Here is a 17,946-nt window from a genome sequence, read left to right as displayed (position 1 = left end):
ACTTGAGTTAAATGGATCAATCACATTTACCCTTCCCTGTCTTCACTGAATTTCCTGGTCCTGGGTGAAGGCTGCATCTCAGTGTCAAGAGCTGCCCTGACCCCCTCTCTGGTGGGCATCCTACCTCGTTTCCCTGCAGTGGCACAAACACAGATGTTCCCTCCAGACTCCAATGCAAAGCCAATCACAGTTAACTTCTTTTTTAATAGATAAGTAAGGCTGTCAGGTTTGGGTTTTTTTTTTTTTTTTTTTTTTAGATGCCTGAGCTCATTAGATATCAACAGTTCTGGGATGCCTATGTCTTAACCAAAAGCTGTTGACATCTGCCTGCCTCCCTAGGGTGCTCAGTCTAATTAAAGGTTGATCCTAATACCTGTTCTGACCCCTTCTCAGCAACTGCCATCTGCTATCCTGAAAAGCACTGGGGATCATTCTTCTGCCTCTATCTATTGCTGTATCTTTCCTCTTAGAAGTAGAATTAAAAGAAAGGAGCAAAGCAAAAGTAAAAGGGGCTCTTAATGGCTGTGTAAATATGAATGTGAGGTGTTTTTTAACTTTCAAAAATAATTGAAAACTAAAACAGCCACAAAGAAAATGACATAAACTAATGGACAGCTTGAGGCCAATGTTGGTGTATATACCCCCAAATAGATAGAGCTGTGTTAGCAGCCAAGAACCCACAGCATGTGCCTCAGAATGCTCCTATATTAATTGAGCAGAATGAGTGTCACCCCACCACCTCCCATTACATCAACCACTATGCTGAATGTGATGGAAGCCACGTTCCTGCTCTTGGTATACCGACCACCTAAGTATTTATCTGTGCGGTGTACCTTGGTTTTGCCAATTTCAGGAATTTTTATAAGAAACTTAACTATGCATTGTTGTTTTTAACCTGGATTTTTCTATTCACATGAGGATTTTGAGATTTATCTGTGTAGCTACAGTTCAGATATTTTTCAAGGCTGCCCAGTATTTAATTGTCTAAATAAATTGCAATGTATGGATCTGAGACCTTTATTAATAATGCCTTTATGAACATTGGTATACATGGTGCACATTTTTCTGGTAGGTATAAAACCAAGAGTAGAGTTGCAAAATTCTGTGTAAATTTCAAGAAAATTCTAGGATTCTAGACAGCTACGCAGCCTCCAAATGTATGCACTCAGACTTTTTCCTCCAACAGAATATGAAACCCTTTGCTCCACAGCTTAGCCAATATGTGCTGTAGGCAGTGGTTTTGCTTTTTCTTTCCTCTTAGTGGAGTAAAATAATGTCTCGTTGAGCTTCACATCAGATTTCCCAGGTGCAGGGAGACTGAGCACGTTCACAGGATAGTTGGGCGTGTGCACGGCTCCTTTTTATAAGCGCCTATTCTGGTACCTGCTTGCCCTTTTTTAACCCAGATTGTTGGTCTTTTTCTTCTGTATTTCTAAGAATTCTTTGCACACCCTGGATCTGTGCCACTTGACAGTCATGTGTACAGCAAATATCTTCTAATCACTGGCTCGATTTTTAATTCTCAGAGTATTTTTTCCTGACACAAAACATAATTCTTACTTAAATTTATTACACATTTTCTCTTCTAATTATGTTTTTGTGTCTTATTTTGTTCCTAACTTGAGATTACTGATGTATTAGTATCCTATTATTTTTTCTGAAAGCTTCAATTATTGGAACTGTCACATTCAAGTCAAGAACACACCTGATTTCTAAGCCTGAAAATATATGACATTGAGTGGGCAAAAAAAAAGAGAAAGGTAAATTAAAAGGCAGAAATGCTGTTTGACTAGGCATCACAGTGGTTGGTTAAACAGAGGTGCTCTTTTTTACATCAAAAGATGAAACTGATCTTTTGGCATCCTGTGCAGAGGACAATTCTCGTTTTGTGGTTGTTTGGTTTATTCAGTGATCCCAGAGCTGTTGGTTAGCAAGTCCTCCCTGTTGCTGCAAACCAAGTGCTTCGTTTTGTTATCAACCAAGTATCCTATGTGTGCCGCTGTGTTTATTCTACTCCTTTGGTCTGTTTGCCCCGTTCTGCGGTGTCTTAGTTACTGTGCCTTTTAATTAGCATTAGCACTCCACATAGCAAGGCTTGTAATTTGCTATTCGATCTAGTTTCAATCCTTTGAACTTGTTGGTTTGTAACCTAATGTATGATCACCTTCTCTCCAATTCTTGGGAAGTCTGAGAATCACATATACTATGCAATCCTCCTGTACCATATATAGAGGTCTATTTAATCAGCTTCATCAGTCATGTTGTTCAAACACTGTACATCTGTAACTCATATGTTTTACTTTTCCTGAAAATACTGAAATCTTTAAAATGTTATCGTAAAATTTTCTATTTTTTGACAATTTTGTTTTATAATTTTGAGGCTTCTTTGTGCATACTCACAATGGCAGAATAAAACACTCATTCTTCTCAATTAATATGTGAGTATTTCAAACAGTCTCTGTCTCTAATAACATATTTTACCTTATTGTGAACTTTGATGATATAATTGCAATAACTTTTTTGTTAAACTTTAAGCTCTCCTCTATTTCTTGGTGCTTCAGAGTCTTGGTGGCATACCATCAGAGGGTAGAAGCCAAGCTCCTAAGGGATGTCTCTATCCTTTCCCCTTACTGTAGTTCCCTGCCCACTGCCCTGGCCCCTTGAAGCAGTAATTCAGACAGGTTCTTGCCTTCACTAGAGATAAAATCCAACCCAGACAGTAAAGAATTATGTTTATTTAGGGTTTATTAGGATTGCAGTCTGAACGATGCAAAATTCAAGCAGTGTGCTCTCAGGTTCTACAAGGTGGCAACTCTTTTCATAGACTGAAGTGCAATGTGGGTTGCTAGTTCCATATCTGACTTGTCAAGAATTGTTGCTGGTTCATCAAAGGTAGAACCCTCTTGTAAGAAAGGCCTTGGGCACAGCCTCAGGCAGCAAAGGGATGGTTTCACCAACAGTAACACTGGTGAATTGCTTTCTAGAAGCTGCAGTTGGACCCATTTCATAGGGTCAACATGTACAGTGTGGTGTGTGCTGTAGACAGCCAGTTCAAATGCCCAATTGTGTGTGTGTGAGGGCCTCCTGGCTCCATTTTATGTGCCCAGAATGTGCCCAGAACCAACCCTTCAACCCTATTTGATTGTCTTCCCCAGCTCTGCAGAGGGCGTCGTACTTGACATTCTCTCAGACTAAAATTCTCTTTCCTGATGTTTGAATCATTCCTTCTCTCGCTTCCACTAATGCTGTGCTTGAATGTCCCCCTGGGCCAGCCTTCCCCTGACACGCCTGGTGCTCCCTTCTCTCTCCTTGTCCTACAGTTCTTTTCACAACCCCAGCACCCTGCAAAAGGTTGTCCTCAAAAGTACTCCTTGATGGCTGTCATCAGCCCATGGAGGGAAAGATCCCAAGACAGGAGTGCTGTTTCCATAGGCACAGGAACTTGGTTTTCATGTTATTAATGCTTTTTTTTTAAACTACTATGTCTACAGAATCTAGAATTCTCAAGTACGTTTTGAATAAATGAGAGGTATATGTGGAATTGAAAGATACTAAAACTCCCTTCTGTATTGAAGATATAGCTAAAACTAATTTCATCAGTTGAATAAACTTGACACATTGTAATAACTACTTTTCACAAAGAAACAAATGTGTTTTGTTGTACCATGTTCCTTTGTTCAGAGGACAAAAATCCAGGACTAGGCAAGTTAAAATTTTTCATAGACTAAACCTTCAATAACTATCAGATGGACGCAATATCTTTATTTATTTATTTTACATGGTGCTCAGGATTGAACCCAGTGCCTTACCATGCACGTGAGGCAAGCACTCAACCAGTAAGCTACAACGCCAGCCCCCTGTGTTTGTTATTCTGATATGTTCATCTGACACATGATAGTTATGAATAAGAATCTAATCCTTTACCCAGAGACATCATCTATAGAGCATCTTGCTTTCAGAAAGGAACACCAATAGAAGTCTCTCAGATGGACCAATTTCTTCTGTATATTTTTGAAACCTCTAGAGACAAAGTAAGTTTCTAGTTATAGTGCCAGGGACTCTCAGGTTTGACAGTTCCTATCATCAGAAATTCTACCAAGTGTCTACCCAAAATCCTGTTTGAAGTGCAAGGTTCATTAGGTCAACAGCTTGTGATGGAACAGGCCCATTAAATCCAACTTTTGAGTAAGTTAAAGCTTGTGAATGAGTCCTAGCTAAATAATGTAATTCCAGGTATGAACTAAAGCCAAGAAATCTGCCATCTACTACTCAGCGAGTCTTAAATGCAAAAAGGATGTCCTTTGTGTAAAATCACCTTGAAAAGGAAAAGGCACTAAGGAAAGAGATTGCCCTGTGGTAGAAGGGTTTTCCTCAGATGGAAGGGGATGAAGAGGGGTTTAACTACAGCCAGCCGGTGTGTGCAGGGTGTGTACAACTGCAGGTCCCTGGGACTTCTGGAGTCCTGGCAGAAACGTGGAGTGTTCCATGAGGAGAATCTGAGGTGCACCCAGAAATTAGTTTGGTGAGATGATTGGCATGTTTAGAAGAGGAGTCTGAATGACAAGGTGAAATTAGCTAATACCCTGAAATAGAGTTTATGCACCATCCAGAAATCAAGATGGAGCATTCAGGGACATCATCTGCTAAGGGACAGACACTAGGGAAAGAGAATCCTCTTGCAAGAAATAAGTTCTGCTGCTAATCAGCCAATGGACTTTGCAACTTCAGAAACCCTTGTGGAGCCATGAAGTGAACAGCCTGTCTTCTTCACCACACTGCTCGGGAAGGTCATTCATTTCTGTCCTATTTTCAATGGGATGCTAATAAAAATTAGGTACCTAATTTTATTCACAAGGTTCTCTTTCATGCACCCAAAGATTTTATATTTATCTTTTACAAGCAAAATAAAACCTACTCCTTTATAATTTTTTTTTCCTTCCTGGGAGTGATTTTCAGGGCTCAAGCAGTTATTTTGCTGCTCATCTCTGGAATGCCTCCAACACACTCACAGAAGATGCCAGTTCTAGGGCCTGAAGCAGATCATAGCACACCAATAAAAACTAGTTTGATAAAAAAGGACAAAGGGGTGATTTCCTCATGCTTCTTCTCATTTTATACTCCTCTTGTAGAGGTGGCGTTAAATGCCCTGACTCATATTTAATTTGACTTCACAATAACACAAAATGACACTTGAAAATTCTCCATACCAAGGCCCTTTTGGTTACCTTTCTCTTCTTTAAAAGCAAAATATTTTGAAAATATTTTGAAATCTGCAATTAAGTGATTCTTTTCCTATTTTAAGCTTTAAAATTCAATTAGAGATCAAATGAAATAGAACTAGAACACAGCCATGATAAATTAATTTTATTTTCCCAATAAATTATGTTCATGTTTTAATCACTTTACTGTGAGACTGTCTTTAGACTTTGAAATATCAAAAATAATTTGAGACAAATGGAAATTTAAAAACCTTACACAAAATACCTGACTAACAGCCTTCAAAATGGTCAAGGTCATGTAAAACAAAAAGATACTAAGAAACTGTTCCAGGTCACAGGACACCAAGGACATAGGACAAGTGAAGTCATCTAGGAATTGTGGATTGGGTCCCTGAACAGCACAATTAAAAGCTGGAGAAATCTGGACAGAATTTGCAGTTTACTTTAGTAGTTTTACCAACTACCTTGGAATTTCACCCATGTTTATGTTCATGTCTTAGTTTTGAACAATATACCTTGTGTACTTAGCAGAAGCTGGGTAAAGTATGGAGACATTTGCTACATCATTTTTGAAACTGTTTATAAACCTAAAGTTATTCCAGGAAAATAAAAAATAAAAAGAATAACTTAAGGACCTCAATCTGGTACACAGTTTATTATGATAAGTCCTTTAAAGTCCGTCTTAGTGTAAAACTTTTCTTTTTTCTCTACTTCCTCTCCAGTATTTATTATTGTTTGTGTACTTGATGGCTACCATTCTAACTGGAGTGGGATGAAGATTTGGTATAGTTTTTATTTCCATTATTCTACTTGATAATGATGTTGAATATTTTTAAACCCTGGGGTCCATTTGAGTCTTTAATTCAGGTAGTATCTCTTTTATGTTTTATCAGGTAAACCAAAATTTGGGACATAAATCTTTACTAGTGTTATATTTTTTGTTGGATTGTTCCCTTTACCATTACGAAATGGCCTTTTTAGAGATTTTTGATTCGTTTTGACTTGAAGTCTGCTTTGTCAAATATAAGAGTAGCTACTTCTGACTGTTTTCAGTCTTCATTTACAAGGTGGCCAATTTCGATCCTTTCACTTTCAACCAATGGCTCTTTGTCTATAATGTTAGTCCCTTGCAAACAACATAGGTTTCAGTCTTTTAAAAAAAAAAAAATCCATTCTGCCTGCCAGCCTGCCTATGTCTTTTAATTATAGAGTGAGACCATTTACATTCATCATTATTATAGAAAGATGGTTAATAATTCCAGCCATTTTGACTTATTTCTAACATTTAATTTGGTCCTATTTCTCATTTGCTTAGATTTGCTCAGCTAGTCTTCAAATGAGAATTGTTCATCACTAGAATTTGGCTTTGATTTCTTCTCTGTATGGTATTTCACACTATTGATGGGACTGTAAGTTAGTACAACCACTATGGAAATCAGTGTGAATCTTCCTCAAAAGGCTAGGAATGGATGCACCATGTGATCCAGCTATGCTGCTCCTTAGTATTTATCCTATATAATTCAAGTCAGCATACAATAGCAATACATGCATACCCATGTTTGTAGCACCACAATTCACAGTAGCCACACCATGGAACCAAATTGGGTGTCTACCAATGGATCAATGGATAAAGAAAATGGTATATGTACAGTTGAGTTTTATTCAGCCATATAGGAGAATGAAATTTTGCATTTGCAGGAAAATGGATGAAAGTTGAGAACATTGTGTTAACCAAAATAAGCCAAAATCAAAAAGCTAAGGCTTTTCTCTCATGTGTAGAAACTGGAGAGTAAAAACAAAAATAAAGGTGGTGTTGGGTGGGGGGTAGGGGTGGATCTCATGAAAATCAGAGGGAGATGGGTAGCGTAAAGGAAAGGGACCAAAAGGAGGGAGGAGGAGTGGAAAAGGCTAAATTCAGGGGAATGATATTGGTCAAATTGTATTGTTATATTGTGTGCAAGCATAAGCATTTACCAACAAATCCCACCATGATGCATAATTATAATGCACCAATAAAAATATGGAAAATAAATGAAAAAAAAAAGTCCATCTTAGCCAGGGGCAGTGGCACATACTTGTAATCCCAGTGGCTGGAGAGGCTGAGATAGGAGGATCACAAGTTCAAGGCCAGCCTCAGCAACTTAGCAAAGCCTTTAGCAACTTACTAAGACCCTGTCTCAAAATAAAAAGGGCTGGGTATGTGGCTCAGTGGTAAATCAATCCTGGGTTAAATCCCCATACTGAAAGAATAAACAGATAAATAAATAAAGTCAGTCTTCTCAAATCAGGAATGCTTGTGTTTTCTGGCTCATGTTTAGCTCACTCCAAAATAGAAACTAACTATGGTAATACCAGATGCGGCACTGTAGTCACTAGGTAGCTCTGTGTGCATTTCTGGGAGTATCAAAGGCTTCATTTGACATGAGCTATGAGCAGTGAAGGGAAAAAGGGTATATCACCTTTGTTTATATAGATACAGATATTGCTGATAGATACAGACATATTGCATATATATATATATATATATATATATATATATATATATATATATGCTTTCCCCCCCCCCTTAATCAGCTCAGCTACCACAGCAAAGTGCCCTACATCAGGTGACTTGAGGCAGTATGCAAGGCTGAGATCTGGGTGCCAGTGTGATTGGGTTCTGTGATGGCCTCTTCCTGGCTTAGGGACAACTGCCTTCTCACTGAGTGCACACGGGGCCTCTCTGTGAGCGAGCAGGGAGAGAGAGGAAGCAAACGCCCTGGGGTCTTCTCAAGAGAACTCTGCTTCCACCATGAAGGCCCACCCCTCGTGATTCCATCTAACCCAGATTATCCCCCAAAGGCCCATCTCCAAAGACTATCTCACCAGGAGTTAGGGCTTCAGTAGGTGAATTTGGGGGGACATAGTTCAGTTCAGCACCCAAAACCCAAGAGTTTCAGATCAGACTGTAGACTCCTTTCCAAGCATATGCTAGACGCTTTCTGCAGGCTATCTATCTCTTATTAACCCTAAAAGAGTCATGATGGAGTTTGATCTTAGTTTATAGATGAGGAAGTTAAGTCTTGGAGATGTTAAAATAACTTCTGTGGGGCAAGGCCTTTAAAGAATAACAGAACTTACAGTGAAACTGAGTTTTTCTCTGTTCTTGGACATTATAACATAAAACCCTCAGCTCTACAACAAGGCTTCAAATTGTATTAGAGTGAGTGAAAAGACTTGCTCTCTGTATGTTACTTCATGGTATATTGTGCAGAGAGTCATTTTTGGAAGGAATTGCATTTTGTTTTACTCTGTATTGGTATATGTAAATATGAATAGCTATATTAATTAACAATACCTGAAGTATCCTAAGATATTAGCAGGAATTAATATTTGTATTGAATGGAATAATTTAAAGAGTTTTTTCTACTCATATCATGTATATCATAGTTCCCATAACTCATGGAATCTTTGAAAACTTTAAAAGTATATTTGGTACAAGTCCATTTTTACCATATCATATATGTAAACATACTGCCATGTGTAATATGTGCAGACACATGCAGGGTGTGTAGACGGTTTTGGATACTATGAAAAGCCAGCTGCTTAGAGCATCCTGTCTGTTTGTAACACTTATGTTTATTGGTGACTCTGTGTGCACTGTGGGATTAACTTAATATGCTTAATTTCTTTTTCACTTCACAATAATCATATAATATAGACATTGTTTTCCCCAAACTAATGTAGGGACACCTGCTTAGAGAGATCAGTGACTTGCCCACTGTGGCTCTCACATGGGGCTGAGTTGACTTGGAATTCCAAGTCCCGTCTTTACAGTTGCACTGTTCATGTCTGGAAGATCATTACTATAATTTCTGTTTATCTTTTAAAACTTTCATGTGATCCTCTAATTTTTCTGGATGGAGAACACTTGCATCTGAATATTCTGGCTCTGAATATTTGTTAGGCTTTTGCCTCATTAGGAAAAAGGCGTTCACTAGGTAGAGTTTTGTCATGAGCAGAAAATTGCACCTGCTCTGTAAGCAAAATGAGCAGATCCTCGTGGCAACCTTCCGTGCACAGAACATGGGTCCCCCTTGCCACATCCTCCCTGCTTCTCTTGGGGAGCTCTCCTTTGTTAGCTGGACACTGAGTAATCTGAGCCTGCTCAGCTAGCCAGGATGTAAATCCAAGCCTGTCTGATCCCAAAATTTTAAGGATTTTCCACTATGCCAAGCTGTTTCTTCTAAGTTCACATTTTCTAAATGTTACTATTTAAAACATAAATATGTTTTTAAATTTAAAGTCAGAATTCTCCAACACCAAATAAAAATCGATATAGAATTGAATCCATTGAAGCTAAAAAACCACATACTAAGATCATAGCCCAATCACATTGATATATTCTTTGCTATTGTTTTACTTAGGGAGTGGGCATCACTAAGGGACCCAAAGATGTAGCATGTGCTGAGCATAAGTGTGGGAAGAACACCCAGAGTTTCAAAGTACACAGAGGGAAAGCACTCGAGAGGGAAGGCACATCATTTCCATGTACACAGAGGGAAAGCACGCGAGAGGGAAGGCACATCCATTGGATCTTAAGCAGAGATGGACAGACGTGCTCCCATGCAGGAACCTCTGGGTGGTCCTGGACATGCACCTCCAGGCTCCCAGGTCTAAGAAAGACAGCAAGAGCCGTCAAGTTCACGTGCTGTTATTCTGCTTATTCTGCTTTACAATGAGAAGTCTCTATCAACTGCACTAAAAGTGCCTTTTACCAAGAAAGATGCTGTCTGTTAGCAAAGAAGCAATGCACCCCAGAATCAGTCAACAGAATTGCAGTATTCATCCTCTTCTAACGCAAAGTGTACTGTGACAACTTTGCGATTTAAATAAAGACAGAGAAGATAAACATAGTGACCTAAGTTTCTGAAATTTCCTTTTACGAATTTCCAGTGGCTGTGGAGAGATTTCACTCCAGCAAACAATGGATACATTTTGAAATTTAAAATTCGTGGCCAGTTTGCATTCCCAGACCTGTTTCATTACTGGAATAAAAGACTATACTGCCTTGCCTCCGAAAAGGCCTGTGGAGGGCATGTGATAGGTGAGAACCCGGTGACAGATGATGGAAACTTCCAAGAGTGATTAGTTCATAACTTAAAGGCAATTTCCAGAAATAACGGTTTCTGTTTGTGCAATTATTAGTCATTTTTTTAAACCAAAGTGTAAAGACATACAGTTGTGTTTTCCAATCTTGCATTATCTCTAACTCTATCTTAAAATGAAGTTAATAGTACTTACTTTATCTACTAGTTCTGATGATTAAATGTGTATATAAAATCTGAAACTTATTGTACATACTAAGTACTTAATAAAATTCTAGTTATTAAAAAAATATAAAAGAGTGAGACAGATGTGCCCATTATAAAAACAAATTACTTTCTGTTAACTAAATTAACATATGGGCATCTGTTTAAAAAAAGCCTAAAATCCTACAAGATAAGTTAATTTTTAAATGCAATGTTTTTTTTTTCCTCCAGGGGTAGAAAATTGAGCCATACAGAAGTGCTTCACTTAAGCTTATTGAACTGCTACTGCACTAGCATAGAAAACAGAAAATTATCTGTCCTGAGGATAGTGGGAATAAAGGTTGTATATGGTCTTGAAACCCTGGGAATTTATTTACATTGAAAACTACTGAACACATTGACAACCTCATTACACAAAGAAATTCTTTTATAAGAAATATTTTATTTTAAAAATTTGCTGCAATTTTAATTAGTAACATGCTTATCATTCAAAGACAAAGTTACTCTATAAAGTAAGTGTGCTTTTAAAAATTTACTCCCAGTGGATTAATTGAATAGATAAACCTCTTGGTGCCACTAAGAGCGTATAAAAAGGAGAGATAATGGGATTCTTTTATTTATTTTCAGATTTTCAGACGATGCTGGCTGGTTTTCAAGAAGGCTTCCAGCAAAGGACCCAGAAGGTTAGAAAAATTTCCAGATGAAAAGGCAGCTTATTTCAGAAACTTTCATAAGGTGAGTCAGAGTCCTGGGAGTCCCTGGGAGAATAGCTACACCCTTGACAACTCATGGCGATATTTCCTTGATAGATGAAAGCTGCAGAGGCAAAGATTCATGGTCAAGATAAAACGCCCCTGTTCTGATAAAACTCAAAAGTTATGTTTCTTCTTTATTGTAATCATCTGTTGTAAATGCCAGGGGTACCTCTGCAAATGAAAGACTCATTTTTATTGCTACTTTGCAAAATGAGATGACTCATAACTCAACCAGATCATTTTCAATGGTGCTGAGTAGGCATTTTCCCTCTGTTCAGGTTAATTGAGCATTTGTTACTTTGATTTAAACACTGGGCAATATTTAGGAGATAAAATTTTGAGGCAAGTTTTAGCAGTGCTAATGATATTGTTAATGTACATGGCACTTGGTGTTTAGTCAGCTCCTTAACAAGGAAATGATCATCGAAAGTGCTGAGATGTAGAAATGTGCCATAAATTCAAGGAGTAAAATATCAATTTCCTAAGAATTAAAGAGTGTAAAATATAACCCCAAGTAATAATTCATATGCTACCTAAAGTTATCTTTGGGGATCACATCAAAACACAGTTCAGTATTTTGCAGCAATATGGAGGATTCCTGATCAGAACTCAGAACTGTAAAACAGTATTGCTGATTGTAGGTGCTCAGGAAAGCTCAGTAAAGATTCTAATCTGTCTTTGGTGCTGAGCTAGAGAAACTTACCAGCTGATGTCATGAAAGTGTGGAATTTTATTTTATATGTTATACGTTCTAATTTCTCCTTTTATTAACAGAAGATTATTTATAGTAATATACTAACAATTCTATTACACAAATAGCTAACAGTCACATACATTATATCTGAACCTAATCAGAGAGCTTAGAATTTGAATTTCAGTAACTGTATGAGCTATTCTATGTATTAATGGAGATTTACTATAAAAAAAAAATGCAAGTTCAAGTCCCTATTCACTTACTAGCTCCTGGACATTTGGTTTTCTCACAAATGGATGGATTTTAGAATTATTATATTACATGTCTCTAAGGGTTATGGAATTCTGATAGCATAAAACAGCTAACACAATTCTTATTCTAACTACAGGAAAAGAGTTTGAGTTCTAAAGTCTTACTGGTATTGTATTGTGATTATTATGGTTATGATTTTGGCAATAAGATTAAACCTGTGAATAAAGAATTTCCAGGATTTGAAATACAAATGTGTGATATTTATTTTATCATTGCTAGGTTGAGGGACTGAACATAACTATGCTTTTTGTGAAATCCTAGTCAGAGACCCTGCCTGCTGATCAATGAATTACATTAACGTGTGCTTGCTAGTCAACGCACCTGTCCTCCCACCCCCACCTCCCACACTCCTCCTTTACTATCTACTGTTTGGGCCCAACCATCTTCTGTCTGAAAACTCGACACACTGTAGAATTCTAACCAACCATCAGGATTGGTAATGTGGACACAAGAGGTATGTATCTTTGATCCATGCCAGGTCCTCTGCTCCTGGTTGGTGATTTGGAGATACAAGAGAGTCAGACATTGCCCTTCTGAAAAAAAAACTTGATTTCTAGTGCAAAGGACACATCTAATTCACAAAAGTGAGTATACATAGGAAAGTACACACAGTTTTCAAGTACAAAAAAAAAATCATATACATTCCACATAATTCTAATCAACATTCCATAAGTCTTTTTTTGTAGATATTAAAAGCTCATTTTATGTGGAAATCTCTATAATCTAGATTAAACAAAGCAAGTTTAATAAAGAGCGAAGTTGGAACTATTATGCTTAAAAACATCAAGGCAAACTATGAAACTACAGAGATCATCACAATAAGATATTAGCAATAGGATATGCAAAATGATCAATGAAAGGGAATAGAAGGTCAGGAGTGAACCTGTGCTTTCACGATCAGTTGAATTGAGAGAAAGATACAAAGACAAGTCAATGGGGAAAGAAATTTTATTCAACAAATGCTGTTAGAACAACTGACTGTCCTAGGTAAATAAGTAAACATTGATCTTACTTTACACCATAGACAAAATAAACTCAAAACAAGATCACTGGTCTAAATGAAATGCAAAAACTCCCAAAAGTAAGCATAGGAGAAGATTGTTTCCCCTGTGGTATAAGAAAACAATTTCTTAAGACAAAAAAAAAAAAGAAAGAAAAAAAAACTTGCTAAACTGATTTGAACTACATCAAAATTTAAAATATTTTTCTCTTTAAAAGACCCAATTTGTAAATTTAAAAGGCCAGTAATAGAACAGAAAACATTTTTTAAAGCATTTATCTGATAAAGGACGTGTATCAAGGATATATGAATCTGACTATGCAATAAGAAGAACATAAATAATCCAGTATTAAAAATGGATAAAAATTATGAACATTTTCTAAATGCTCAGTAAATAAGTGCATGAGACAACACATGACATCATTAGTTGTCTGTAAAATTCAAACCAAAATCCAAAACTACCCATTCATTAGAATGGCCCAAAAGACTGAGAATAATTAGAGTTAGTGAAAACATGGAGCAACTACACTCATATTGGTGGTCAAAATATAATACTGTGCACCAATGTTGTTTAAAATGTTATCCATCTACCCAGCCATGCCACTTTTAGAAATTTACTACTTTTAAAAATTTATCCATTCAAAATGAAAACCATATCCACCTAATGGCAAGTATAGAAATGTTCACTTTGTTTCCAAGAGGCAGGATTAAAAACAACCTAAATAGAGCAGGAGGGAGGATTATAGTACATCCATCAACAGATACCCCTGAATGATGGAAAAGAAAGTCTTCTGGTACGCAGAATGTGAGACAAATATCAGAATTATGGTGCCAAGTCAAAGAAGTCAGGCCTCTAAAGATCATATTGTAATGATTTCACACTTATCTTTGGTAACAGAAATGAGGTCATTGGTTGCCTAGCTTTGAGAGGGTGACCAGGGTAAAGGTGTGGATGGGGAACAGGCTGCAAAGAATGGTGAAAATGTTATTTTTATTATGACAGTATTTTTAATGGGTATATACAACTGTTGAAACTCACTCATTGGCTTATTTTAAATGGATGCAATCTTTGTGGGTGAGATATTGTTCAACACAGCAATATGGAAAAGGTCAATCCTGAAAGAATATTGAAGAAGGTCAGGAATCTCCCCACACTGCCCAGCAGGCACGTTATAAATGCGGGATCTAGATTCTGTACGTAGCAGCTGTGTGAACTTGGGTTGGCCATTTAACCTTCAACATACTTCATTGTCCTCTGATAAATTAAGATTATGATAGTGTCTATGAAAGAAGTCTATTGTAAGGAATAAATGATACCATTGCCATGTAATGAGGTTAAATATAGCTGGAATGGTTAATAAATGAAATTTTACAGCTCTGCATGTAACTGCTTAAAGAGGTTCTTCATATATAGCAAGTCTTAAGCAGTAATTAGTTCAGTACAGATGTGACGGTGGCTTAGATGAAGTGTTGGTATAGGATCTAGAGATAAAAAGACAATCTTTGGACATGGTGTGTGAAAAACTGACAATATTTACTTAAGAATTAGATGGAGTAAAATGTAGTAACCATGGGTGATTCATGGGTTTGAACTTGAGCAAGAGCATCAATGATTATGTGATTCATGACATGAGGAAGTCTAGAAGTGCTAAATCTGGGTAAAAATCACAAGCTTTAACTTTGTATGTGTTATACATAAAATGTCTGTTAGGCTAAAATGTCTAATAATCAATTGGGTAATTGAAAGTGGTCAAGAGTAGAAAAAATATCAGTGCTACAGTTCATTTGGTTGTCCTGAGCATATTGGTAGCACTATATGCTACAGCACTGGATGAAATGTCCTTGGAAGAGTTGGAAGAGAAAAGAATAAACAAATAAGTAGCACTACAGTATTTGGAAGATTAGAAAAGGCAATGGAGCCCGGGCAGAAGTCTGAAAAAAGACTCTAAGTGGAAAGAACACTCAGAGTAGACCATTGGAACCCATGGAAAACAATGACCAGATGACCATCTGTGTCTAACATCATGGAGGGACTGGGAAGACAACAGAAAGGAGATGGTTAGACGTAAAACATAGAAGTGTCTGGTGACTCTGACAGAACTATTTCACTGAAATATCAGGACTAAGTTTACATGGAGTGACCTACTGAAGAATGAGAGGAGAAAAAGAGACCAGCCCTTAGGGAGCTTTCTCAAGAAGTCTTGTGCCAAGACCCGAAGCAGATATGTTTTTAAAACGTGACCGTATGACAGCACACCTGTAGAAAGCACAGTGGGAATGGTCTAGTTGAGGAGGAAGTTCTTCTAGGAGGAGGAAGTTCCTGCGTCTTGTCATAGTGCCTTGTCTTTGGAAGAATCAAGGGTGCTTCATGCATTTTAACAAAAAGAAAAGGATAGAATCTGAGTGTGGACACAAGTAGGATGTACAAAAATTAATGTTAGAAAACTGCAACTGAGCTGGGGTTGTGGCTCAGCAGTAGAGCACTTGCCTAGCACGTGGGAGGCACTGGATTCCATCCTCAGCACCACATAAAAATAAATAAAAATAAATATATTGTGTCCACCTACAACTTAAAAAAAAAAAAAAAAAACTGTCACACTTCAAAACCATCCATGTCCCCTCCCCCGTTACCTGAGAATCAAGGTACAAACAGTAACAGAACTCAATGAGAATAAGAATATTTAAGGGAATAATCTGTTAATAAGTAGCTAAATAAATTTCATCCACTGTAATGTGCAGCTGTGGAAAGCATTTTAATAACGAAACTCAGTAGATGTGACAGCTAAAATTTACCTTTGTCGTGGCAACGCTGAGAAGATTAAAGTTTTTATTACTACGACTTTATAGCTTTGGTAAGGCTAATTCACTTCCTTAGTGACTTAGGTTTCCTTTCAATAATTTTATGTCATTTTTTTTCTGAGATTGACTGTGAACTGAATTGGTAAATTTAAACCAATCTTTATAGGGAAGATTAGTTAGAGCACGGTTCCTCAGTGGTCAGAGATCTTGCGGTTGATTTTCAACACGGTGTGCTCAGGTCCCCTTCTCACACTTTAACTGTATTTTAGCACACATTGCCTGGTACTTCCACCGCTGACTGGTTCTCATACCTGAGCCTTCTATAGCCACATCTCTGTGCTCCTTCTTCATGACCCAGCCCAATGATGCTGATCCCTGGGTCCTCTTTCCCTTAGCAGGTGCACCACTTCAAATTCTTTTTTGTCATTCCTTTATTTTTCTTTAATGCCATTCTTTATTACTCAAATGCGGTCTGTTCCTCAAGGCATCAAAATGGCATTTCCATGAAGCAATATTCAAATTGGAGTAAAACCTTCAACGTGAGTATTTGCTTTTGCTGGGTGAGATAAGTGACCTGCAGGCGTATCTATTCCTAGGAGTAATCACTGTTGTTGTTGCCCAGGGAGCTGCCCTCTTTATTATGAAACTGTTATTAATCCCAAGTCGTAAATAGTGAGCACAGCATGATTAAGAGGGTTACATAATTTTTTGTGAGACTACTAATACAATGCAACCATTAGCATGATATATATTCTTATGAGATTGCTGGGTCTCGTGACAAGACAAATACTGAGGCTCTTGTTTGCACAACAGGGACAGCAAATGTCATTGTCCACAGGATTGTTGAGAGCAGAAAATAAGATACTGCATTTGAAGGATTTAGGAATGTGTAGCGTAGTCCATAAATGCTAACAGTTATTGTCATTGTTGTTTTAAGCTTTTACAATCTGATGAAATAAAGGGTTTATAAATAGCTGACTATAATAAATGCAATGAATAATAAAAACTATGAGGGAATACTTAATTCTATCTCTGGAAATTAGGGCTTTACAAAGGATGTGCAGTCAGGAGCTTCTTTAAAGATTACTCTGCTTCATTAAAGATTATTCTGTTTTAAGCAAAATACACAGGGGAATGCATTGTGCATAAAAATAAAGAGGAAAAATTGTGATAACAAGTTACATCGTGGGGTGATTTGGAAAGCACTTGGGTAATCGAGTGTTGGCAAACTCTGCAAGGAGAGGGAGTCAGGAAGATGAGCCGACCCAGGTGGATGTAGCAACCAGGCAAAGGATACGAGAACCTGTAAGAACTGGGTTTTTATCCTTTAAGCAGCAGAGATGTCATGAAAAATTTAAAATCCCTTGTCAAATAATCCAATAAATTCGGTTTATTAGTGTTTAAGTACTTTAAATGAGTAATTAGTCAGTAACTTTGATTTTCCCTAAAATCTGCCCTAATGTATGATAGCAATAAATTAAAATGATCAATCAAATAAATAAAATGTTTCTAACCTAAGTGAGGAATTTCTAAAAAATAAGCTAAGGATACAGTTATTTTTTTATCAACTTTATATTTGTATTATGCCCTGTCTAAAACATACATATTATAAACTTACGAGTATTGATGGTTTCACTTAGACATTTGATATGTTTACTGTGAGCAACATCCTGCTGCATAAATCAATTTTATATGAAAAGGTTATAAAATGGTATATACTTTTTTAAACTTCTTGGTAGAAAGAAATTTGAAATTCAAATCACTAGCTACCGAAGGAAGTTATTAAAAATGCATTAGGGTTGAAAATGTAGCTGTATATAATTGTCACAACAGATATTCAAAACAAATTTATCCTAGATGAAAACCGAACTGGAGT

At 37.1% G+C, this 17,946-nt stretch overlaps 1 protein-coding gene across 1 annotated transcript in view; it reads left to right on the top strand.

Annotated features, from left to right (window-relative positions):
- Positions 1–17,946, top strand: part of Dok6 (docking protein 6) — a 382,726-nt gene that overhangs the window by 137,857 nt on the left and 226,923 nt on the right. The window contains exon 2 of the mRNA XM_027935339.2: positions 11,138–11,245. Coding sequence (XP_027791140.1) covers positions 11,138–11,245 — 108 coding nt within the window. The remainder of the gene's footprint in view (positions 1–11,137; positions 11,246–17,946) is intronic.

The sequence above is a fragment of the Marmota flaviventris genome, chromosome 16, assembly GCF_047511675.1.
Source record: "Marmota flaviventris isolate mMarFla1 chromosome 16, mMarFla1.hap1, whole genome shotgun sequence".
Classification (NCBI taxonomy): Eukaryota; Metazoa; Chordata; class Mammalia; order Rodentia; family Sciuridae; genus Marmota; species Marmota flaviventris.
Note: the sequence above shows the minus strand (reverse complement) of the source record. Positions and strands in the feature narration are given on the sequence as shown.